This window comes from Eurypyga helias, unplaced genomic scaffold (assembly GCF_000690775.1).
Source record: "Eurypyga helias isolate BGI_N326 unplaced genomic scaffold, ASM69077v1 scaffold245, whole genome shotgun sequence".
NCBI classification, from domain to species: Eukaryota; Metazoa; Chordata; class Aves; order Eurypygiformes; family Eurypygidae; genus Eurypyga; species Eurypyga helias.
Window position 1 is genome coordinate 29,341 of NW_010251824.1, and position 27,130 is coordinate 56,470.

The following is a 27,130-nucleotide window of genomic DNA, read 5'->3' on the forward strand; positions in this document are numbered from 1 at the left end:
ACTTGCTGTATGTGGGAGGGCTTTCAGGTGACATCATGGAGAAGAACCTTGCAGAGGGAGGCGTGCTTGACTTACAGAACATAAATACTGGTGGAAGGATGCAGCTCTATTACATAAGCTTTTTTTTTTTCCCCCCTTGATTTCAGCATCACTCTTAAAATTTAAGAAGAGGTTCCTTCTGTTCCCTGGAGTGTTTGAAGTACTTAATAGCACCCAAAACAAGTGCTGGAAAAAGTGAGATTCAGATGGTGAATTTAATGTGTTCAGTGCTTGCTCGGTGCAGTATGCTATGCCAGGTTAGCTTTAATATTACTGCCTCTTTTAAGGTAAGCAGCTGCATTGTGCTTTCCCAATAAAGTAAAATCTCAGCAGGGCACTTAAGTGGCTTTGCCTACAACAACTGGATGCCAGTATCTTGCATCTGTGGGAGACACTGGCTTCTGCTGACCTCAGAATTGTAGATCACCTCTGAACTCTCCTGTTACCTTGATAAAATAATCAGGGAAAGTGACATATAAGCAATATATAAACAGAATGGAAGGGTTTTTTTAAATCCCGGAGATTTTTTGCATGAATTATTGTCATATAAAGTCAAAAACTTATTGAAAAGTTTTTCTCTGAGGTCACCTTTATCACCTTTCATAACATCTCTGATTAGTTCAGCTCTGAGACACTTACGTCTTTCAGACCAAGGGCTGCCTTTTCCTGAAGACTAACACTTACATAGCTTGCTTTTAAATCTACAAAATGTAAACTGGTGCTTTCTGAAAGCTGTGTAGCAAATTACTGTGTAGCCCATGACTTGAGCAAATCAAGCTGCGCAGCACACCCCATGAATTTTTTTGTGTAACTGCTTGTGGCATTCTGTTCTCATGTGCTATATCTGAACCAGATCCTGGGTTTGACAATGTGGATGCACCCAGGAAGGTATGTGTGTCTTAGGTCCATATAAGAAGCTTGGAGGACATGTTTGGGGAAGAGAATAGAGGCTTAGTTAACCAAAGATTGATTTCCTTTGAGGTAATAACAGATAACCTTTGGAGAACGTGAAATCTTTATCTTGGTCAGTCACTTGTTGAATGAAGGAGGATCTGTTAGTTGTAATGGTGACTCTGCTTCCAGGGGAGAGTTGCTTTGTTGGGTAAAAATTGTGCGGTATCACTGAAGTGATCTGGACAGTGTTCAAGATTTAAACTGTCTCATGGGATGTATTGCTGGCATTCTCTATGGCCTGTTTAAGCGTTTCTGTTTACAGATGTGTAGAGTCAGCTATTTGCAGTACAGTGAGACTGTACTTCCTGTGGGTTGAATTGTGTTGCTTAACTGTGGTCAGCTGAATTCCTTGGACAAGCGTTGAATTTTTGTAATGTAGTCAGTAGACTTTGCCAACATTAGCTGGCAATGAATGCACGTGCAGGGCCAGCATTAAATAATTTCTGATGGTGTATTATATATTGTGGGTTCTGTTCTTTATCTTTTTCTGCATGTTTCTGACGAAAAGTGAGCTGCAAGAATGGCTTTGTAATTGTCCATTGCAGCTTTCCCACTAATTCTTTACTTGTCAGCAAGATAACAAACTGTCAATGTATGCAATTTTTATAAAGCTTATGGACAGACCTATGCTTTGACTTCAGAACACTTTTTCAGAAACTTAGTAGCTGACACCAGTTTTCTTACACACTGCTACAATTTGAGTATCAAACTTTTTATTTTTTTCAGATGGAGCAGTTATCAGATGAAGAACTTGACCATGGTGCGGAAGAAGATAGTGATAAGGAAGATCAGGATCTGGACAAGATGTTTGGGGCCTGGCTGGGGGAGCTGGACAAACTCACACAGGTTAGGGAGGTTTCAATCATCTCACAGAATCATTCTTTAAGTATTAAATGTTTCTTTTCAGTTGGGTGCTAACTACTTAGCACTGCCACTTGCAGGAAGGTAGACGGTAACATGTGGCCAGGTCAGTACTCAGTCGGCTTGTTTTCCCCATCTTAAAGTTGTTGAATTCATTTTTCACAAGCTACTAGTTTGCCCTTTCCCAAAGGCTATGATTTCTTCTGACGACTATGGAACTGGTATTTTGACCTCATGTACATAAACACTGACTTTAGCTGGCTAGAAGTAGGCTGTGTCTCCAAAGATATGGTTGGACGTTGCCTGGCTATGACAGCATGCATTTGTTGCACCTGAACAGCAGGAAGGAACAAGAAAGTGTGAATGTTGCTACTGATGACATGGTAAGGTGCCCTGATACACCCTAGAGGACTCACCATTATTTCAGAGTATGCTTTCTGCGTAAGAGAGGCAGCTGATAGGACATTTTCTTTTGGCACTTCCTTTTCTAGTGCTTTTCCTTTCCTTCACGAGCAGATAGAGTGTTTGGCGTGGTATGCCAGACTCCTGGGGCGATAGGCCAGTTCTCTGTGACTGCTGCTGTGGTTTTTTTAGCCACGTGAGCTGGCTCTCCTGAATAATGTATTTCATCCTCTCCTTCCGTGTCACATAGAGTTAAGCAAAGTTACGATACCTCACGTTTCAGTAAGCTGGAGAAGAGGCAGCATTTCTCATCTTCATCTTACCCAAAGACTGTAGGAAAATTGACCTAATGATGTGACAGCGTTTCAAATGCTGGCTCATCTCTATTGTCTTCTTGTTAAATCTCTGCCTGTGAGATCTAAATGTAGATAGCGCTCTAGGGAAAAGGGATTATTCCCCCCCCCCCGAATTTATACATGCAGGGCCATAAAGAATCCTGCCTTTGAGTTGAATGGAAGACAGTGTGAAATGAATCTGCATATTGTTATTCTTGTTGGTTTTTTTAACTTCCCGTGAAGGATTTTTAGTGGTAAGTGGGAACTGTTTTGAAGGCATGAGTTCTGTAAATTACCTCAAGTGAGGATCTTCACAGAGAAGCACAGTGGGTAATCGGTCTTAGGCCTTTTGTTCTCTGCCCCATTTTTTTTTTTTTCCATGTATGAGCAGCCTAGAAATTCGGGCTTACACCTACTCTGTTGACATAGAGACTTTATGGTGATGTCTCAATTTGTTTTGCTGATCCATGCAAAATTCTTACAACCTACTAACAGATAGTTCAGAGGAGGACCCACATTATTTGTTTCTCACTTTCATATTGCTGTACAACACAGTCTGTAACATAGCCTGACAGTTGCCCTTATATCCTTTGCTGATAAAGGACATTTCCCCCAAAACTGTGAATGACCTCATATGGTTTTTATAAACAAGTTAATGCAGTTAGTTATGCCTCAGTTGTTTTTTTGGAAACTGACTGTGTATTGATGCAGTGTCCCAATAAAGTGGGGTGATTAGGGCTGATGAGCTCCAAAGTGCATTGTCGTGTAGTCTCAGCATTTATTTATCAGCTGGACTTTTAAGTAGAAGGAAAAGGGTTTTTGTCCCAGAGTTCCCTGAACTTCCTCCTAAGATTTCCTAAAATGTTTGGGGAGGTGAGGGGATTAAAAGTAAAACCCAGATTCCTTTCCAAATGGAAATGCTTTGTAAATGATTCGTAATTGTTAAGATGCCTATGAGATCATTTGAATTCACATTGCCCTCTTCACCTGTTGGTCTAATAGAAGCATTATAAAATGTAGTCACAAAATTTGCAGCACGTGTGAGGAGTGTTTGGCACTGGAAGGTGCAAGGCAAGGCAATCATCATTCAGAACTAAGCTTTTGGTGCTGTTGCAATTTTCAGCAGTTTTCCAAACTGCTAGTTTAGCGTCATAATGTGTTATGAAGAATGTGCTCTGATAGTACTGAGAGCATATCACATGTGTTTCCAAGGATGTGAAATAATTATTATTAAATTTCGTAAAACACATTTTAGATGCTTTTGACTAGAATATATTTGCTTTACAGGAAATATGCTGTGGCAGTCAGTCTGTGGGTTCAGCCTGAAGGAACGAGCCCTAACTTGCCTCTTCTGTCGCCAGTTTCACTGCTGTCTCTAGGGTTATAGACAGATATTGTTCTTGTTATTATGGGGTTTTTTTCAGCTATTCTGTGTGGGATAATATGTAAGCTCCACTAGAGTTACTAGAGGTGAAGGTGGTGGTTCCACCTGATGGAACACAAGGCTGCATCACTGGCTTCTCATTAAGTGATGCTTGACTTCTGAATAAAATGGTGGTTTTGGTTGGATTTTTTTTGAGGCTCAATACAAACTGAGGAGGAAGGGTTTCCAGCAAAAATAAATATTAGGGGGAAAAAATATAGTGCATTTGACTTTTTAAAAAAGGCTGGAATGAAGATGTAGAAAATGGAAATAGGTGAGAAACTAGAGCTTAGGTGAGAAACTTTGTTCTGTAAGAACGAGAAGATATCCTTTTTCTTCCAGACAAGCGTATCTTCAGGAAAGCTTTATCAGTACAAACATTGCTTAAATTCAAACCCTTTTCAGGCCTGTCAAGCTTCAGTGACAGCAAGATCTAGATTCCCCATGTAGCAGTTGCCCCTGGAGTGACAGCAGCTCCGTACCCTGTCATGTACCTCTTGGGTCATGTCTTGTTTCTCTTTTTTTCTTTTTTTTTTTTTTTTCCCAACCTATATTAGTTTTTCTAAAAAAAAATTATCCAACATAAACTAGGTTGGGTTTCGTTTCATAATTTTAACATTTTCCATAGGAATGGCTTATTGAGAAAACTGTCTGAATGTAGCCAATTTAAAATCCCCTTTAATAAAGTGGAATTATTCGTTGCATGCTTTTGTGTGCTTATGCTACGATTATGCTCGTAAGCTAATGATCCATTTCGTAGTGAGGGTGCCACAGTTTGAATGTGTTTAGATACTTGTGCAATTCGCTGTGGAGTAGTTGTTACAGGTAAGACAGCTGCCTGTGTTTCAAAATGAGCTACTATATAATACCACTTAAAAATGCATATGGAGTATGCTTATGACCTTTCATTCTTAAAAAAACCCAGAAAGTTTTTAACATTTTTTTTCTCCATTGAGTATGTGAAGCAAAATCTCTGTGGTATGGTAACATGTTTTCAGTGTAAAGCCTGAAAAGAATTTGTAGGGGTTTTTTATATGCCAGAAGTTTTCAAAATATTTATCCTAGAGAAAATTAATTTTCATTCATCTTGAAGATTTGCTTATCCAGTTCCTTATCTAACTTTATTCTGCCCTTCTTGTCTTTTTTCAGAGTTTGGATACAGACAAGCCTGTGGCACCAGTGAAGAGATCACCTCTCCGTCAGGAAACCAATCTTGCCAACTTCTCGTATCGCTTCTCCATGTATAATTTGAATGGTTTGTTGAATTATTCAACCCTCTCTTACATTAGTTTAGGAAAAAAAACCTACTCCAGCTATAAATGAAAATGTTGTAAAATACAAGAGAATTTAAACACCTTTCTGGCTGAACTGAGAACATATTTGCTGAAGGCATTGCTTTCTTAAGGCACAGAATTTTGGTTATCCTAAAGCAGTTAATCTTTTACAGCACCTAATATCTGAGAATTGTAGTCTAGTGTGTGTACAAAAATACACATTCCGGGATCTGGTCTCATGAAAGAGTGAATTGATGCATATCTGTTAAACAGGAAGAAAGAGCATCTTGCTTCATGGGACAGGATGCAGGAATATAGCTACAGAATGCTTTTATGCTAAATAAAAATGATGATTTTCCTTGTCTTAAAAGAGTTTCCCTTGGTTGTAATACAGGAAGCCTGAAGTCAAGGGCTTGAGCATGTGTACAGTATTTTGTGGCTTTCTTTTTAAACCAGTGTCACATACCTTGCATTGCTTTAGCAAAAAATGCTTAGCAAAACACCTACACTTTTTGAAAAGTTGAACCATGATATTATCCAAATGTATTTTTAGATTTTGTTCACACGACAGCAGTTTAAACTTTTCAAATGTAATTGGAACATTTCTGGATTTCTTCTATTGGCAAATATATTTAACCCAAATAGGTTTTGGGGTTTTAATGGCTCTTATACCCGTCGAGGAGTAGAGATTTTGCAGTACAGATAGGAAAAGAAAATACTGCTTCCTTTGGTCCCTTACCGTAACTGTTAAATTTGGTAATATGAAGTGAAGTGCTGCATAAACAAAGTAACTGCGTGTACTGAAACTCTTGTTTGTTGCAGAAGCCCTGAATCAGGGGGAGACTGTGGATCTAGATGCCCTCATGGCTGATCTCTGTTCCATAGAGCAGGAGCTCAGTAGCATTGGGTCTCATTCAGCAAACAATGCTGCAGTGAAACGTCTTGCCACAGAATCCAAAGCTCAGAAACCACCTGCTAGCCGGCCTTCTACTAAGCACAGCAGCATGAAAGGATTATCCTCCTCATCTGGTAAGGTGACTAAACCATCACATGCCAACGTATCTTTGGATGACATCACTGCACAGTTAGAGAAGGCCTCTTTGAGCATGGATGAGGCAGCCCAACAATCTGTTGCAGAAGACACCAAACCATTAGTTACTGCTCAGCACAGGAGGACAGCATCTGCTGGCACCGTGAGTGATGCTGAAGTGCGCTCAATCAGTAACTCCTCCCGTTCCAGCATAACCTCTGCAGCTTCCAGCATGGACTCCTTGGATATCGATAAGGTGACAAGACCTCAGGAACTCGACTTGACATCACAAGGGCAGCCAATCACTGAGGTAGAGTGTCATTAATTCAAGACTTTGGTTTGGTTGGGTTTTTTTTTTTTTCTTCAAACTTTTTCATTTTTTTCTTCCCATCCTCCCCCCTTCTTCCCCCATGGTGACACTCTTAGCTAAAATCTGTAATGCAGTGGGGTTGATTTAAGATTGACTGCTTTTGCATGGACTGCATAGGCTGTGTCTACTTCTTTTGTTGTGTTTTTTTTCTGCTGCAAGGAATCTTTTTAAAGAGTATGTACACTTTTTTTTTTAAGAGCCTTCCCCCATCTCTTCCACCTCCTAAGCCAATCATGGACTATAATGTTGTATAGTTAATGTTTTTATTCTAAGTAAATCACAAACATTGCTTTTAATTTAAATCTGAGGAGCGCAGAACTCTTTGAAGCAATGCACAACACAGAAAAACAACTAGTCTGGGATACATCAATAGTAGGTGTTCATTTGGGATTTTGTTGCCTAGGCATTGCTTAATCAAAGAGGAAACACCAGTACAAACACAGCCAGTTTGGGGAATGTTTAAAGTGCTGGTGGTCTTCTGTTAGGAGATGGGGAAAAAGTTCCCATGAATTTAAAGAACTGAAACTAGAAGCTGACTCGTAGAAATATTCTATGAAACAGAAATCTGGCCTGTTGAAAGTCACTTGTGCATGTTCTTTTTTACGGGAGAAAATGGAACAAGCTGAATTTATTCTAATCAATAATTAACACTAATTTGAATGAGCTGTGCTGAAAGCATGCCTACCCATCTGCAGCAAAAGTTCATCTGATGTATAGTGTGAGTGATGCAGGCTTGTCAGCGTAATGATCAACTCATCAAAGTCACACTTAGATTTAAATCTTTATTTGAAATAGTGAGAAATTAATGACTGACAGTTTAGGTGTATTTCCTTTTCTATAAAAAGTTGGTGTTCAGTATAGTCTTACTGGAGACTTGTATCGAGTGAAGCAAAACAGAAGTAGATAGAAATGTGTCCTTTCCTCTGTGAAAGGTTAAAATGCAAACCTTTGCATTATTGCTGTAGGCCTAACAGTTGGAGCCAGCCTGTGACAATCATTGATTGTATTGTTGTTTGCTTGTCAATCATTTTCTTTCTGTGGCTTGACAAGGCCCATTTTTGTGTGGTGGTTTGTTTGTTTGTTTTTTTGTTTGTTTTTGTTTTTAATCATTCATGCTGCTGCTGCTTTTTTTTAATGTGGAAAATTGAGCAGTATTGCATTTTTGTTTCCTTCGAGCTAAAAAGATGATTTACTTGAATTAATCACTTCTGTAGCTTCCATAGCACAAGAAAAACTTGAATTTTGCATTTCATAATTTAAAAAAATGCAAGATGTTTTCAGCAGTTGATTTTGCAGGTCTCCATCTAAATCTCAGCCACTCTTACTTCATGTGTGATACGCTTGAGGCATCAGTAAGACTGCCCTTCTTGTCTCCCAGATTGGTCAGTTCTTTGGGTAGCATGAGTAATCAACAAACCACCTGCTGCACTTAAGTGACTTGATGTTGGTGAATCAAGACACCGGGGTCAAGAAGTTGCTTTGTCTTTACAGGAAGCTAATATAGTATATTGCTGCAAGTGTTGCAGTTGCTTTTTCAGTTGCTTTCTGAGATCTTAGCCACTGACTGAAAGGCTCAAAATCACCCCCAAAAGCTTTTCTCACAAAGACATGAGAGCTGCCTTTGTAAACCCGGTGATGGCTTCTCATAAGAATGTGGCTATTGTTTCTCTGCCCAGATAAATTGATTAGAATGATTCCTTTGAAGGAGGTAGCCAGAAAGTGTTGGTAATTTGAGACCCGAATTCAGCTCTCTACACTCATTAACAGTGCTGCTTTGTTTGTGCTCTATCTGTTCTTTTTAATTTCAGTAGCCTGAGGGAGGTGTTAAACTCTGAGAAATTGTCCCCAAGTTTACAGAACTGATATTCAACAGTATTAAAACTGTTATGCTATGGGATGGGACTTTTTACTGTGAAGCAACGGTTTTTTCTTATCACTGGTGAAAGGAAAAGGAGAAAATAACTTTTTTTTTTTGAGTTTGTGACAGATTCTGTGGTGGTTAAATGAAATTCACCTTAAATGAGCAAAAAGCCAAAGATTCTGTGGTAGAATCATTTGGTACCAACAAAGGAGTTTATTTCCTTTTTCATTTATTAATGCCTGGAAACTGTAGTTTAGGGTTTATTAATCTTCATGGCTGCATTGTGAAGCAAAACACCTTTTCCGAGTGTGCCTGAATCCTATCATCCTACCCACACAACTGATTGAATGGTGCTGTTTCTAATGGAGTACATCCCTACGAGGAAGTAGTCTATGAAGAAGAGCTAGGGCCCATGTAGGAAAACCCCCTTTTTTTGTGCAGAAACTGGGAAAGGCTACTACTTCATGCCCAGAGCAGATCTGTTCTGAGATTTGTTATTCTCACATAGTGCTTTAAGGTAGCTCTTTTTCTTTTTGTCTTCCTTAAGACTGTCTGTGATTGAGCTGACCTTTAAAATTTTTCTTTGCTGCTATGGCTCTTACGAAAGAGGTCAGTGACTTGGCAGCTCTGCCCTTCTGACCGATCATTTCTGTTCTCTCCAGGCAGTATAGGGACTTTTAAAAGTCATCCTTTCTTCTGCAACTTAGTTTTATTGGAATCACAAGAGGAAGAGCATAACATTAAGTGAAACGGAAGACTGTTTTGCTAGGAGGAAATGCTTGTCTGAAAAAAGGAAATTAAACTTTGCAGTTATTAACTTCACCATTCTATCTTAAAAAATAATTCTGCTGTGTATTTAAGAGCTCACTGACCTGGAAATACAGGGAAATCCTGTAAAACAGCCATGTGTTGGCCCACTGAAGGTATGTATGGTCTAGCATACTTTCTGACATAATATTGGTGAATGTTATGGAAGGAGGCTGTAATTCCATATCCACCAAAAACGGGAGGACATGACTTCCCTTTCCTCTCCTCCTTCCTTCCCCAAAGCTCTTATTTACATTGTCTCATCTCCTCCCTTGTCCCAGCTTTGGCACTTACTTGTACTTAACATATCAAAAGGTACTGGTTTTATTCTGAGGCTTGTTTGTGGTTATTTGGGTGAATTGCTTAGTCTGGGAGGGGGCTGATGTGTGCTGATGTGCAGTAGGATTGCAGCCAAGAATGGGAGGCTGGAAGGGAGAGCAGGAATACACCTATTGGTGGTAATGGATTATTCAAACCTTTTGCCTGAGCAATTGGACAAGCAGTTTAGTGGTGTCATCTTCGTCCTAGCAGTCTGTGCTGTAGGAACTTCATGGGGGTTGCAGATACGTCAGCATCATGACGGAAGATAACTCTCAGTGGTCCTATTGGCCAGGACCATCCTTGTTGTTCTCATTCTGAATTTGTCTCTGCCGCTTTCAGGAGAGTTTACTGGAATTCCCTGGCTGATCAAAAATCATTGTTTTATTAGATGTCATCATGATTTGTTTATTTTTGTCCTTTTCATAACAATTTTTTACGCTACCTTTTTGAACACTGAAAGTTAATGTCTTCAGAGACTATTACTTTGTAGTCTCTTGATCTTTTTTTGGTAGTACTAAGTGTTGTCTGTCTGCACTTAATGTTCTTCTCTTCAGTCTTCTCTAAGTATTGCTGAATAAGAAAAATTGTTCCCACCCCATTTCAACCCCCTGTAATTCTTGCTAAATTGAAATTTGTCTTTCACAAGATTACTTCCCAACTCCTTGCTTGAACAGTGTCCATCCTTAAATTGGCAGGTTACTTTGTCTTCTGTGCTTTTAGTTGTGTAGAGTGGCATACACTTTAAATCTTGGTTTCTGTGTGTGGGATACTTCACTTGAATGTAGAGTGATGTAATAGCATGAGTAAAGGTAGGGGAAGTGATGACTGTATGACTAACTTGTCCCTTCCACCCACCCATACTATCTTTTTCCGTCTTCCTTTGGTCCCTTTGTCACCAAGAAATAGTCTGTATTTTTAGCGAGCTGTGCCAGAGTAATAGGAGAAGTAGTGGGGGAGAGAACAGATAACTCTGATCATGCTCGTGGAGCTAGTTATGTGTGATTGGTGAAAGGGTCCATTCATGGACAGTCATTGTTACTGTCCTGCATATAGTCCGTGGAGAGGCTGCAGATAGATTTGAAGTCTGCCATCTGGTCTGGCACAGTGCAGCATCATCCCCAACTCCCTCCCAGCACGATGGAGTTCTTTGTCTGTAACCCACTTTGCACAATTGAGAGGTTCTGATTTACATACGAAGATAACGCATCATTTAGCAGTTGGTAATGCTACATGATTTTTCTTTTTTTTTTACCTTTAATTAATTGTAGTTTTATACTTGATGTATAAGAGGTGAAAATCAAGACAGGGGACTGCCAGTGAATAAAAACTGCCACTTCTTAGCTTCACTTGGCAGAGAAGTTGGCAGAATGGAATAAACTTTAACCGTTCTTTCCGGGAAAATAAGGGAGCTTTGGGAGCATGTGGGTTAGAAGTGGTTGTACTGTAAGCTCAGCACACATAGACAAATCTGTACTGGCTAATAATTCCTGTGGAATAAAGTGGAAAACTTGAAATAGGCGTAAGGAAAGACAAAGTTTGTGTTCTTTAGCAATTTTGCGTTGGTTCTTGTATGGACATATTGTCACTAAAATAATACTTGCTACACGACAGCATAATGCAGAAGCTTTTCTACCTATTAAAGATTACTGTAGGTCATGTTTTATGTGTGATTACTAACTCACATGGTATGAAAATGCAGTTAACCGTTCTATGCAGAGAAATCAACCTATAATATATATGCTTTGTGGTAGGCAGCAGTATCTCAAAATAGACTTGAATTGCTAAACCTCACGTACTGTTTGGAGGTGATTTAAAGAACAGTTGTGGTCTATTTTAGCTCTTGGAGAACAGAGCATTATTGGCTCTTGTATTTTGGGAGCTTAAGGTTTGAGTAGTTTTCCTTATGTTCCATGTTTTGTGTGGCTAGCAGATGCTAAGGATATTGGTCTCCGATTGTGACAGTAGTCCCACATAGGCAACAAACAAGGCATGACAGACATTTGTTTTGTGTCTCTTATAAAGACTTTTATTTTAATTTTCTGCCAGTTCTATTATGCTTTGTACGCAGAGTGTATTCTGGAGTGTTTCCAGTTATCCTTTTCCTAAGCTGAAAATAGTTGATGGAAAGACTTAATTTGAAACACAATTAGACCCTATCTTCCTCTTTTCTCTTTTTCCAATTATTAGTCACAAAGTGGTATTTTTTTTTTTAATTAATTAATTCAGCAGTAAAGGAAAACTGTGCATATCATCTTGAAGAATTATTTTGGCTTCCAGTTTTGTTGGTATAAGAAGTGTGAGCCATCCAGTTTTCAAATGCTCTTAAAATAAGTGTAGAGTGACTCTTCATTTGCCAGATTTTTGGAGGTTTTCAAAACATTCTCTGAGAAGCATACCAGTTTATGAAATGTAAACAATACTTACGTATTTTGATAATCAAATGTGCTTGGCTATTCATCATGAAGTTTATGCATGACAGTAAACCAGTTTTTATTATATGATGCACTAGAACCCAGAGGTTACTAACACATTATTCCCAAAGCCTGGAAAACTAGCAACTATTTTTTTTTTTTTTTTTGTTATGAAATCTGCAAAGCAAATGGTGGGAAGGGATTTGGTTTTTGGTAAGAAGTTTGAATTGGAATCCAAGGGAGACATTCTAAAAGTTTAAATTGCTGCATATGCATGGAATGGTAGGTTTTAAAAATTGGGGCATACAGCTTCAAAATAAGTGAAAGGGAAATGAGAACCTAAACATTTTTCTTGTATTGGTAAATCCTGATTCTCCGATCAGTACATCCAAATTATTTCATAGCCATGAATTTAAAATTTACTCTTTAACTTTTGTCCACATAAGAGATCACTAGTTAGTCTGACAGGAACCGTACAACATGAAAGAATATAGTTATCTTCTGAGATTTGTCTGTCAGCTTTGCCTCACACTGCTGAGTAAGTTTAGAAGTTCCCTTCCTGGAAGGAACAGGAAAATGACCGGTATTGACCCATGTCTTGTTTGACATAGCTGGCTGGCAGAGCTGATATCAAGTACAAAAGTACAGTTCTGATTTTTGTTACCTTAAGTATGAACACTAAAAGTATTGTCTGTGCCTAACGGCTGTTCTTTCTGGTGGTTCTGTGATGCAGGAGTCTTCTGTGGATGAGGAACTGAATGACTCAAACTTTGCTATCCCACATGCACTTATCTGCAGTTAAAACTGCTGCTTCAGAAACTTTCCTGGCAGCCCCTTGCATATGACAGTAGTGAGTTGGTGGTCTCCAGCAAAGTCATACTGTATCTGTTAGAATGTGCCTGCAGTGTGCTTGGCCTTTCTCTCATTGTATTCTTCTGGAGATACCAAATATTCATGGTTTCTATTCTCCAGCTGTTCTGACTTTGTAAGACGAAGGGACACAGTTCAAGGTTCATCAGTCTTCACTTTACAGTTGCAATAGACTCTTGCCTATTGCAAGAAAAGAATGTGGCAGTGGTAGTCAACTGAGCTGGTACCCTCTGAAAACGGTTAGCCTTCTGTGTGTGTATGTACATGTGCTGTTTGATTAGTAATGCTAACAGTAGAACAGCTGCTGTTGCTGATGGAAGTTGTCTGCAGTCCAGTGACCTTTTTTATCCTTTTGACTTCCCCTACTGCCTCTTTACATGCATTGATTAGAGAAGTTGCAAACACAGACCTTTTCAGTTGTAGAATTGAATTGAGTGCTGTGTAAATAACCACATTTTAAGATAAATCTCACTGCTTTCATGTTGGTTCCGCAGCACTTCAGAAAAATACTTTTGTTTATGATGGGATTTATTGAGGAAAAAATTATATCACTGATACAAGCTAAGAAAAACGTTGCTAAGAGGTTGGAACTCTTCATCTACAAGAGTCAAAATACCACAGATCAATGATCAAGTAAATCTAGGCAACATACCTCTCAGAAGAAGCAGTCTTGGACCAAGCCACTATACCTGAGTTGAGAAATGAGAATTCTTGCCTTATGATGTTACCAGTTTTTGACAAAAAGCACTGCAGGAAGTTGTATGCTTTGGTTGCAGTTTCCAGTGAAGATACCGCTCTACAAGTTGTAATTAATTAATGGAACTTTTAAAACAGTCAATGTCTTTGTAGATACAGCAGTCCACTTACTACCAAGACAAATTCCTTTATGTTTTTTTTCAAAATCTAATTAGATTAGGGAAGAGTAATATTACATCTGTAGGAAATTAGCAACAGATTACGTGTTTGTACTTACTTCAGGTTGCCAAAAATCAAATTTGGAACAGATGACAAAAATTAAGAACACAGCAGTCAGCTGTGGGACATTAAACTCATAAGTGGAGAAAAGAATTTATGCAGTTTGCTTGGGTTGCATATGTGTCTAACATACAAGATGAAAACTAGGGTTTGTCAGGTTTGTAAAGGAGTTTGAACCCCAACAAATAAGACTTCATGTTCTGAAGAAACAGCTGAGAACTGGCATTTTAGCTGTGTCAGTTTTGCACATGCTGGTTAGTGTTTAGTGTGTTCTAGTATAATAATTTGTCTGCAAATACAAAGAACTATCTTCATTTTTAGCTAACCAAATTTATAGCCTTGGTTACAATTTCCTGTGTTGGACTTTTACTAGCCTCACATTTGTAAAAGTGAGTCAAGATTCTAGACCAGTATTACGGTTTAACCCCAGCGAGCAACTGAGCACCACACAGCTGCTCAGCCACTCACCCACTGTGGGATGGGGGAGAGAATCAGAAGAGTGAAAGTGAGAAAACTTGTGGGTTGAGATAAAGACAGTTCAATAGGTAAAGTAAAAGCTGCTGCACAAGCAAAGCAAAACAAGGGATTCATTCACTACTGCCCATCAGCAGGCAGGTGTTCAGCCATCTCCTGGAAATCTGGGCTCCATCACACATAACCATTACTCAGGAAGACAAACTCCATCACTCTAAATGTTCCCCCCTTCCTCCTTCTTCCCCCAGCTGTATCTGCTGAGCATGATGTCATGTGGTCTGGGACATCCCTTTGGTCAGTTGGGGTCAGCTGTCCCAGCTGCATCCTCTCCCAGCTTCTTGTGCCCCTCCAGCCTGTTTGCAAGTGAGGTGGTGTGAGCAGCAGAAATGGCTTTGACTCTGTGTGAGCACTGCTCAGCAAGAGCAAACACATCCCTGTGTTATCAACACTGTTCCCAGCACAAATCCAAACACAGCCCTATAACAGCTTCTATGAGAAAATGAACTTGCTCCCAGCCTAAACCGGCACAACCAGCCACATCAGGGCTTTGCTGTATGAATGCAGGTTTCATTTTTTTTTTTATATGGCTTATATCTGCTTTTAACTAAAAGGGCAGACTTGTGACGTAACTCCCCAGCTGTGTATACTGATTCTCTTCCAGTGATTGATCTGTGGATGATTTGATGTCTACAGTCACTTTTTTTTTAGGACTGATTCATAGTTTTGAAGTCCACAGACATACAAGCAAATCTTACTTAATGCAGGTGCTACTAGGTGTAAAAGGCAGCAGATTCAAACAAGATCAATTAAAGCTATGTGTATTTTTATTCCATTTTTATTCCTTAGGTTTCTCAGCCTTGTTTTCTGTGCTGCAGGTAGAACCCTTCACAGGATGAACTGTCTGATACTCTTTAAAAGTGAGGTGGTGTGAGCAGCAGAAATGGCTTTGACTCTGTGTGAGCACTGCTCAGCAAGAGCAAACACATCCCTGTGTTATCAACACTGTTCCCAGCACAAATCCAAACACAGCCCTATAACAGCTTCTATGAGAAAATGAACTTGCTCCCAGCCTAAACCGGCACAACCAGCCACATCAGGGCTTTGCTGTATGAATGCAGGTTTCATTTTTTTTTTTATATGGCTTATATCTGCTTTTAACTAAAAGGGCAGACTTGTGACGTAACTCCCCAGCTGTGTATACTGATTCTCTTCCAGTGATTGATCTGTGGATGATTTGATGTCTACAGTCACTTTTTTTTTAGGACTGATACATAGTTTTGAAGTCCACAGACATACAAGCAAATCTTACTTAATGCAGGTGCTACTAGGTGTAAAAGGCAGCAGATTCAAACAAGATCAATTAAAGCTATGTGTATTTTTATTCCTTAGGTTTCTCAGCTGCTCTGATGTCTTGTTTTCTGTGCTGCAGGTAGAACCCTTCACAGGATGAACTGTCTGATACTCTTTAATCCAGTTAGACATTCATTAGTCTTACTAAAATTTGGGGGGTGTTAGGGTTAGTGGAAGTGACTTCTTCCACTCAGTGCATCTCTTTTTGGACAGATCAGACAACCATCTTCTGTGAAATTATACTCCATCCTTTTTTTACCTCTTTTTCTTTTGGGAAAATTCCTCTGCTTGAAACCTCCTCCTGGTAGATGACATTTGTTTGGGATTTCATGTTTGGTTTATGCTGATTTAGATCCACGCTACTACTGAATTGAGCAGTCTTGCCCCAGTGTTTGTGCAGCTGCTTAGTGATTTGGATCAGCTTGTCATCTCCCTGAAAAATAATCCTTCTGAAGTAGTTGTTCATTGATCCACTGGACCGCATGGTTGTCCACACAAGAGAGTGAGAGCACATGGCTGGGGGAAGGTCAGGACTGCCTCTTTCTTGTGGCAGTTTTAGCCTTAACTTTCTTCAACCCAGTAGTGAAACTAAGCTTGACCTGCAAAGCTTACTAGCTTTTGCAGTCCTTTCTGTCCTACTGTGTCCCAGGGAGCTTGTGTTCAACAGGAAAGCATCACAACCTTACCTGCAAGGTGCATGGACTAGTGAATAGAGCACCTCATGAGCACAGTGCAGCTGTGCAGATCATTTCTTGACCTGAAATGTCCACAGACGTGTTTCTTAAACTGCAGTGATTTTCAATAGGCTTAGTCTGTAACTGCCAGAACTGGTATGAAGTTATAATTGTCCCTAGTAGTTAAATACTTGCTGTAAATGAATTTTTTTTGTCTGTTTTGTTTTGGGTTTGTTTTGTGTTTTTGTTTAAAGAAAAGTTGCAAAGTCAAACAGAGTTAGGAAATTCCAGTTGCCTACAGTGAAATGGAGTTACACAAGTTCTAGGAGGAGGGTTGGCCACTTGGGAGCACAGAGTAATAGCTCCAGATTTGCACTTCCCAGGGCTGGCTCCAGTATGCTCTGCAGCAGCCAGGCATTGATATTTCAAGAAGGCTGCTGTACTCTCCCACCATGGGCCCAAGCATTCTCAAACTTGACTAATCTTTTGTTCAATGTTAGTAATGTGCAGTCCAGCTGAAGGGCTGGGCAGTGCTCTGTGAGATGATACAGTCCTTGAGGTTATTTTAATTGTGATGCTCCACATCTCACTAAGACTTCATGGACTACAGTTTTAATTTTAAAGGCTTATGCTCAGACAGATTTGGGTAACTTCCACTGGGACAGCACGTAGTGAAGTCTTTGAGGGTGCCCCTACCAATAATCTGTTTCATGGTCAGACATGCAGAGGTCTTTAAAAACATCTGTATTTTAAATGAGATGCACCTTCCTTTCCTCTCTTGGAAATACTTTGTCTAATGTAAATGACAAGTAATCATCCTGCAACAATAACCCATCAGAGAAAAATTCTGTCTTAGTGGTTATAGCTCGGCAAAATCTTTATAAGCAACTGAAAACACATCTTGTATGTGGAAGTATCAGGCAACTCTGTTATCTTAATGCTGCTGCTTCAGTTTCTACATGTCTATTTTCTTTTTCTGAGGTTTTGATAACAATAAAATGTAACCCCTTTTGCATCTATCAAACTTAACTGGTTACCAAAATTAACATGTCTGAAACAAAGATCTCTGTACCTTTGAAGGAAAAGGAGCAAGCATTGGATGACGCACTGGAAAACATAGGCACTCTGCTTTTTAGAAGATCCCTTACATTTTTGATCCCTTAACAACTTCATGCTAAGATGCTTGTCACTGTCACGAACATTTTGTCCTAAGCCACAAATGTGGGGTGTTTTCTTTTTCTTTCTTTTCCTCCTTCCTTTACTGAAGATTATGGAAATACAGAAATACTTCCTTGTAATTTCTTTTTAGATGAATTACAGTGTGTAGATGCTCAGAGATCTAAAATAGTGTGACTAACTGGAAATAAGACAAATCTCTACTAAATGGACATTATTCTTATATATACTTAGTAATTGTCCCCTGTGTATTATGTTATTTACCGATATAGAGGAACTGACATGGGAAGCAGATAAGCTTGTGTAAAGTGATAGTATGGTTTCTTCTGTTTGTAGTGTTTAGAGAATTTAACTCTCAGTTGTTGGCTTGGTGAGCAAGTCGTTGTGCAAAGAGAATGTGACCTGGGTTTATTTTCTGATTTGTTTTAACAAAGGTAGAAAAAGTGTGTTGTGTGTCCCTGTAGGTGTTCTATTGCAGTGCTTTTATTTGAGGTTATTCACCGTTTCCCTCTTACTGTGGTTGAAAACATACTTGTATCCTGTCTCCTTCTCCCTTCCCATAGGCGAGATCATGAATCTTCCCTTGCTTTCAAGTCTTTGTCATTTATCCATAAGAAGTTTGGTTGAGGTACACTGCAACTCTTCATCTAGTTTTGTTTTCTTTGATGAAGTTTGTCTTCACTGCTTCTTTCTTCCCTGTTCTGAGCAATAGTAAAGCCTTCCTTTTTCCTCCCTCCCTTTCCCCTCTTCCTCTTTTGCATCCTTCCTTACAATTTTCCTACATTTTTCCTACGTTTTTACTGTTTCAATGGGACAATCCATTAGTAAGTCCAAGCATCCCATTAACTTAACAGAAGAGGAAGCTGAATTGACTCCTGTAAGTTATGACATGTTTGAATGTCTTCTGTTATGTCTATAGTTGTGTCAATTTGCCTGCAACAGAAAATTCACATTAGTGACTTGAGTTTAATTCATTAGTATCCCAACAGTGCAGTAAGGTAACCATGTATATCGTTACGGTGAAGCTTTTTAGGTTTCTTTAAGTTGATCATTGACTATTGTCAAGTTATTAATTGGACAAGGCTACTTAAAATACACTTGACTTTTTTTCTGAAGTATGATTGCTGTTGGCAGTTACAGAATCATAGACTAGAACAGAATCGTTTACATTGGAAAAGACCTTAAAGATCATTGAGCCCATCCATTACCCCAGCCCTGCCAAGGCCACCACTAAACTGTGTCCCTAAGCACCACATCCACCCCTCTTTTAAATACCTCCAGGGAGAATTACCCAACCACCTCCCTGGGCAGCCCGTTCCAATGCCTGACAACCCTTTTGGTGAAGAAATTTTTCCTAATATCCGACCTAAACCTCCCCTGGCAAAACTTGAGGCTGTTTTCTCTCATCCTATCACTTGTCACGTGGGAGAAGAGACCAACACCCATCTCTCTGCAACCTCCTTTCACGTTTTTAATTCTTGAATTCTCTTTTGAAAGTAGTGAAATCTAGTTTTTTAAGTTGGAGTCTAAAGAGTTCAGTGTGTTGGTGTAGTGGAAATGCAAGCTATAATAATCTTTTCAACAAAGTTTTGCAATCATACAGCTCTCTATTGCACACTGCTTACACAGTTTCCCTCATTTCAGTTTGTCTCTCAGGGACAGAAGGAAGCTTTTAAAAAAATTTTTTGTCTAGTGTTCATCAACTGTCATATTAAATCTAAAATAGTGGCACAAGAGTGCCACCACCTGGTTTAATCAGATATTTGTGTTAAACTGTTGTGTTTTACAAAAAATGTGACAAGAAGTCCTCAGTGTCTTGTCATTATCTTTTTTTTTTTTTTTTAATTTATGTAAAAGGTGCCTGGCAAAGAACTGTTAACTTCCTGTTTCCAGACATTTCTCCAGTTCACATTCACATAGGTAGTTGTCCTTGCACTGTTACTTCACATTTTCCTGGCCAACACCTATTCTCATGAAATACCATAATTCTTGATTTCCCAAATAACCATCCTGTAGTTTATCTGTTTTCATATTTGGCTGCAGGTCTGGATAGCAGTTTTAGTGAAGTCCCCCGTGGTTATTGTTTTCTGAAATACGCATTCCCACTTCTGGGTAGAATGAAAGTTCCTTAGTGGAGAGAAGTTCCAGTGTACTTAAAAAGCAAGATGGCAACAGCAAAAATGACCAATGGTAGGAAGAAGGTGAAACAATCTGCCTTGAGCTTCCTTGTAGGAGAAATATTCTACAGCAAATACTGTTTCCTTTAAGGACAGATTCAATATCCCGTCTTTATCCTGACACTGTTGGTGACTGATAGTCTAAGGAGAGAAGGTGGCTAAACACTAAGGAAGGGGCTACAAATGTACATTTTAATGTTTTTTCTACTGAAGTGCTCCATTCACCAAGAAAAAGTGGTCCATATTAATTGTAGTCCGTGATGTCTGACAAGAACTCTATCAAGAAACTCTTTAAAAGATTTTTCCTGAACTTGTCTTTGGATTTCTGTGTGTATTTTTGAGCTTTGGATTTGGATTTCCAGAGGTTCTGTCATAATACATTGTAATGAGGCCATTCTAAACTGAATTTGTTAGAGCTTCTGTGTAGGAAAAGGTAGACTTCAGAGTAAAAATGCACCTGGCAGAAATCACAAGAGGAGAATCGGTCTGCCTTCAGGTTAATACTCAGCAGCAATGTTAGCATTGCCTCAGGCTTGGCCAGGCTGAGTAAATGAACCCTTCTTCAAATGATAGCCTGTCTTAAGTATTAGTGAAGTTGCTGGAAATCCAGTGTATTTAGAAAAAGCAGAATATATTAGTTCATCAGTCTTAAATTATCTGATTATGTATGTCAGGATGTCTAATGTGAGAATTTTCTGTGACTATAAACAGTGCATGAGACCTTTTAATTACACCAGATCCTGCATCACAAAGCTCTAATCAGTGTGTGCTTGAGATGTGAAAAATTTGTCACTAGGCAGCACTGCTGTGCTTCTGAAACATACGATGTACTGCAGGCAGAAACATCTTCATTCAGTCTGTAGCACAACTTGTGTCTGTATTAATGGCAGAGTGCCAGGTGGAGTTTGGGCTGGAGCATAGGTTTTACTTCCGATGTTGTGTAGTCTTTTCTGAGCTGTAACTTTTAAAGCCTGATAGAGATCCTTAATTACTCATCACAGCATGTGGCAGTCACATGAAGTAAACTCCCCCTGCGGGAACTGTATTCGCCAAATGGTTTGATATGGCCTTGCACGAAGGTGTAGATATGGTCTCTGCATTTTTTTTTTAGGAGACTACCTTTATTATGGCTCTGAAGAGGAGACAGGGATTCTGTGCTGCTAATTATTAAACAGGAGCATAGTAGGCTGCTCATTTGTCACGCCATGTTCTATATAGCATTAGACCAATCAACACAAATAAGGCTGACACAGATGAAGCCACACAGGACGAAATTTACAGTAGAGTGGTGGTACGCAGGAGATCCACTTCATGCTCTTGTTAAGTGCCACAGCATTAACCTAATTTCCTTAGTAGACTTGTGACTATGTGCTTCTGCAAATTCTTGTGGGCTGATAGTTTATTGTTCCTCTGTAACAGACGCTGGAGAAGATACTCTGTTAGATGTCGTTAACCAATTTTTCCCTTTTGAGAAATCTTCCTCTACTGTTCGCTACTGATTCTCCTTCCCATATTTAAAGAGATTAAAATATATTTTCTACTAGTCTCTTTTCCAAGAGAGATACAGGGATTTGTTTCTAACTCTCTTGGATTATATAACTTGGACTGTATAAGAGAAGACTGAAGTCCTTTTTTTTTAAAAAAAAAGAAGAATTGTAAGTCAGATTTGTGCGGTTATTATGGTAACATATTTTTTCTTTAACTATGGAAGCAGCAGCCAGTGTAGAAAGCATGAAACCGGTTCCTTGTCCCAAAGATGACCAGTTTTTAGTGGCCTTATGTTTGCATAAAGGAAGTATAATCTTCAGTTTTAGAAGACTGGACAGGATTTTGAAAAGCATTGTAAGTGCATGTTTACTTTTATAGTTTTAAATGTCTTTAAAATAAGTTGTCTCTTGCAGAAAACAAACCAGAAACAGGTAAGCAAAACATCTCTTAATTCTTTTGTGTGACATTTTGTACAGGGGAGGATTAATACGGTGTCCTCTATCAGCACAACTGCTTTTATAGTAGTGATTAGGTTTGTAGCATTTGGGAATGTTCATGTCTTTTATGCAAGGGCAATAAAGTGATGATGTAAGGGGTGTTTTTCCTTAAACTCTGCTTTATCTTCTGTAATCAAAGACACTATAAAATTACTATACAGACTTCTTTTGACTTATGTTCTTTCTCTTTCTTTCTGCACAAGCACTCCTATTTGGACAGGGAAACCTCCCTCCTTCTGAGAAACATTGCAGGAAAGCCTTCTCATTTGCTGACCAAGGTGATGCTTCTTCTTTCCACCTGTATGTGACTATTTCGGTGTAGAAAGAACGCTTTTGGTGTGTGCTATGCTTCTCCCACCCCTGCCCTTTCCAGGAACTTGTGCGTTTACTTGCATGATTTTCCTGATTGTCCAAGGTGCTTCTAAAGGCTGAATTTTATTGTTTGTTTCTGCAGATTTATGGAAGTGTTCAAGTTCTTGTCAAATACTTAATAGCTATGTCAGCAGGTAAAATGCCTTAGCTGTAAGGGAGATGTACTGAGCCAGAAATTCTTTTGTTCCTATTCCCATTCAGTAGTTCAAAAACATAAAAGAAGATAACGGTGGAAAATATGTGGGAGGACTCAGTACTGTTAAAATGCAGTAGTATCCTTAAAATAAGGTCACTTGCTGTATTGAAAATAAACTAAGTAATGGGTTGATTGTTGTCTGGATATAATGTGGGGAGAATATCCTAGTAAGACAGTGGCCTAATGAGTCAGGTGCTTACAAATCCTGCTTATGAATTCATTTTTTTACAGGAAAGAGGTCAGTAATGTACTAAGAGAGCACAAATTGCTGTTCACTTTCCCTGGTTCAGTTTAAGAATTCCTGTATCTATTTCCTTTAGAAACTAGAGTAGGGAGGATGGAGCAAACTATATATCTCCTTGATGAAAATAACCAAGCTGGGATGAAGAACATAGAGCTTCATGTTGTTGAGAAAACTTTGAATGTTCAGTAGCTGAGGTGTCAGATACGTTTGATACTACCTACTGCAAACCACTCCTGTTGTTTTTCTAAAATAGACACTGTAGAGGAGAAACCTCAGGCAAGCCTGAAGTGTCAAAATGTACTTGGCAAAATTCAAAACACTAAGGATAGTGTTTGCTGGTCATAAGTAGTCTGCATTCTCTCATAAAAGTTCAGAACTCATTCACTGCTTTTTCTACCATTATAGAATGGTTTGGGTTGGAAGGGACCTTAAAGATCATCTAGTTCCAACCCCCATTCTTCTCAAAATGCTCAGCGTACATCTTGACAACAGATTTTCAGGCTGTCTTCTGGAGGAGTATAAACAGCCAAAACCAAGTAATTTTTTGCTTTTGTGATTGTTATGCTTAAAATTTAAGTCCATACTTCTTTCCTTTACCCTCATCAGCTCCTTGCCCCCACACCCCCAACAAAGCAAACAGCCATCAAACCAACAAACCTTGCTTGATTGCACATAGATTAACAGCGGCTGTGGCACAAACAGAAACCATAATATTTTCCCTTTCATCTCCATGTGTTTTCATATCCTCCCTTCTGGTTATTTATGTGTGGGATAAGCGTTGGTTAACATATGGGACTTCAATAAGAAAAAAAAAATGCATAAAATATTAAGTCCATTGTGTCATATGACCATGGACTAACTCATATCAGTGCTTCTAATATAAATCTTTGCCATGGTTTATTAGACTCTGTAGCCCTTTGAGTTGGGTGCTTTTGGTGAGCTTGCCGATGTGCAGATAATGTTTGTTAACTCAGCCTAGGACTGTGTCAGTACAGCTGTGCCCTCTACTGCTGTCTGACCACACAGTCCTGCTGTGCATACTGGTTCTCTTCTGACTCCTGCAGGGAGAAATACCTTCAGTGAAATGATGAAGTGGAAGTCCACTTTGCTGCTTAGATCTCTCCAGCTTGCTGTAACGTTAAGATAAGCCCCAGTATGAGAGAAGCAGTCCCAAGAAATGAGGCTTTTCCTTGCAATTACAGCAAGGTGTTAGATCCATTAACTGAAGCATCATGTTGCAGGTCCATGCTGGTGTGTCTGGTGTCAAGTATTTCTTATTGTCTTACTGTTTCTTGTAGTCTTCCCCTTCTTGGATCTGTCTACCTCTTTTATACAGAGACCAGAGAGACTTTGGGGGAACAATAATACCATTTGTGTCCTCTGGTAATATAAGTAATTGTAAAAGTTCTTGTTCATGGACCAGATTCCTTTTGCATTACAGCCATGCACAAACACCGTTCCTGTCGCAGCATGGGGCAGATCTCAGCACAGAAAATGATGTTTCTTGTGGTGGTCTCTTCACTTTTAAATGTAGCTCTGTGTGTTATTGTTCACACAGCAGTCAAACCCTTTTTTTGAAAACAGAAAGAAGTGAAAGCATCAGTGTAATAAGTTACTGAATATTGAAAATAAAACAATGTATCTTTTAATATCAAATCTGCAAGCTTGTTTCCCTATAGGGTTCCAATTAAGCCATCTGACCACACAGATGTCTGACCACACAGTCCTGCTGTGCATACTGGTTCTCTTCTGACTCCTGCAGGGAGAAATACCTGAATTTCACTGAATACTGAAAGCTAAGCTTATGGCTGTGAAATGTAGAGGACTTGCAAATAATTTTGAGAGTGTTCTGGGCTCAAATATTCCCCATTTTAGGACATGAAAATAGGAAATAGGAATGTAACATGCAGGATTTTGAAGTTACAATTTCTTCTCCATTCTGATGCATGTGAAGCTGAAACTACATTCAGGAAGCCTGATGATGGTGATTTAATGATGTAATACTTCAGATATGTATGTCGGCATCTGGAGAATAGGAGTCACGTTATGCCTTCTCTTCCCAAATATCTAGTACTTAATTCTTCTTTTCTTGTTGACTTGAAAGACAGATACTCTTCTCATGAATGTTGATTCCCCTGGTTTGTAAATTTTGGTTACTTACATGCTGTAATCCCTTCAGACCTTTTGAATAAGTCAGTGGTAAAGTTGGCTTCGTGCATCTTAGGTCGATCTGATTCAGATGTGCTCATTCTTAAATGAAGCATCCATTTGATGTTTTTGTAATCCAGTTTAAAAATACAGCAATTGATATCTAATCTGCCAGGGATGTAAGCACAATCTGTATACTCCAGCCTCCTACAGCCAGTTTTTGAGGAAGTCATGATGGCCACAACTGGGAACCACAAAAAGGATGTAGGTTGTTAATAGCAGTGTTTTATGCAACACTAAAAATTACGATATAAATTTTTTGTTCAACAAACTGCTTTGTACTAATCTGTGATTATTGTGATATTCCTTTGTAGTTTTAATGTCACCTTTGTCTTGGAACGAATTATAATAAGCTATTGTGGACACATTGTTAAACAAACAGCCTGTGTTCTCAAATCTGTGTTTTTGCCCTGTTCTGCATATCAGTCAAGCTCTCTGTCCAGCTAAAACTCTTCACCAGTCAGTCCTAGTCCCTCATCTGTTATGTTGTACTCATTTTTCCACTCTCAAACTTCTTTACCATGGCTTCTAAGGCCTGTTCTCCTTCCTGGTTTGTTTTTTCCCTTTCTTGCTTTTTGCTGGTCCCAGGTCTAGTACCTTTTCTCCTATAACTATTAGCCTTAGGTAGCCCCAGTGAGAAGCCTGGCCTAAATCTGTGCAAAATGGGTCCTGTTCAGAGGCAAGCAAGAGGATAGTTTAGTGCAGATGGATGCTTCAAGGGATAAAGAGCCAATGAAATTCCTTGCAAATGCATTTTGTTTTTTTTTTTTCATTGCTACTAGCTTTGTCAAATCTAGTTTTGAGTATTCTTTCAGGGGGACAGCAGGGTCTATGTCCCTGCTGAATAAGATCCTGTTCTGTCATACCTTGAAATATACCTTCAGAATGGCACAAAGTCTAGTTGGAGGTCATTAACCAGTGGTGCACCCCAGAGGTCACTACTGGGTCCAATACTTTTCAACATCTTCATTAATGATCTGGATAGTGGGGCAAACGCTAACCCTGATTTCTGGCTCAGGCTTGGACTAAGTCCCCCATCTCTGGCCCACACCAAAAACCACTCCTCAGCACTGATCTGTGCTCCAGCTTGCCTTTGGCTGCCCAAGTCCAGCACCACTCCAGTGCCTCATCTTGGTGCTCTCTTTCACTCAGCCCTATCCCTATAGAGAAGGTAACCCTCATAGATAAGTTGTTCATATGTGGGATGGATAAGCAGACTTTGAGGTGGACTGAAAACTGGCTGAATGGCTGGGTCCAGAGGGTGGTGATCGGTGGCATCAAGTGTAGATGAAGGGCAGTAACTAGGGATGTACCCCAGGGGTCAATACTGGGTCCAGTCCTCTTTAATATCTTCATTACTGGTCTGGATGATGGGGCACAATGTGCCCTTAGCAAATTCGATGATGACACCAGGAGTGGCTGTGGTGCCAGAGGGTTGTGCTGCCATCCAGAGGGACCTCAACAGGCTGGAGAAATGGGTTGACAGGAACCTCATGAAGTTGAACAGAGCGAAATGTCTCTTCCACCTGGGAAGGAAGGGACCTAAGCACCAGTTCATGCTGGGGACCATGCAGCTGGAAAGGAACTCAGTAGAAAAGGAGCTGGGATTCCTGGTGGACACCAAATTGGCCATGAGCCAGCAGTGTGCCTTTGCAGCACAGGTTAACAGCATCCTGGGGCACATTGGGAGGACTGTTGCCAGCAGGCATTTGGAGGTGATCCTTCTCCTCTACTCTGCACTGGTGAGGCCACACCTGGAGTAGTGTGTCCAATTCTGGGCTTCCTGTTACAAGAGATACAGAGCTACTGAGAAGAGTCCAAGTATCACGAAGATGATGAAGGGACTGGAGCGAACATCTCGCCTGTGAAGAGTGGCTTAGAGAGCTCTGACTGTGAAGGCTCGGGGGATCTTGATTAATGTGTAATTAATCTGAGGGGAGGGTGTAAAGAATGCGACAGAGCCGGGCTCTTTTCAGTGATGCCCAGTGACAGGACCAGAGGTGATGGGTGCAAATTGAAACACAGGAGGCTCTGTATGAATATCAGGAAACACTTTACAGTGAGGGTGACTGAGCACTGCCACAGGTTGTTCAGAGAGGTTGTGGAGTCCCTACCCTTGGACATACTTAGAAACTGTCTGGACATGGTTCTGGGCACCTGGCTGTAGGTGTCTGTGCTTGAGCAGGGGAGTTGAACAGAATCATAGAATCATTTGGGTTGGAAGGGACCTTAAAGATCATCTGGTTCCAACGCCCCTGCCATGGGCAGGGACACCTTCCACTAGACCAGGTTGCTCAAAGCCTCATCCAGCCTGGCCTTGAACACTTCCAGGGATGGGGCA

At 39.8% G+C, this 27,130-nt stretch overlaps 1 protein-coding gene across 1 annotated transcript in view; it reads left to right on the top strand.

Annotated features, from left to right (window-relative positions):
* Positions 1–1,719: 1,719 nt before the first annotated feature.
* Positions 1,720–27,130, top strand: part of RAPH1 (Ras association (RalGDS/AF-6) and pleckstrin homology domains 1) — a gene marked incomplete at its 3' end in the record, with an annotated part of 46,906 nt that continues 21,495 nt past the window's right edge. Inside the window, exons 1-3 of the mRNA XM_010152126.1 lie at positions 1,720–1,839; positions 5,164–5,269; positions 6,111–6,628. Coding sequence (XP_010150428.1) covers positions 1,720–1,839; positions 5,164–5,269; positions 6,111–6,628 — 744 coding nt within the window. The remainder of the gene's footprint in view (positions 1,840–5,163; positions 5,270–6,110; positions 6,629–27,130) is intronic.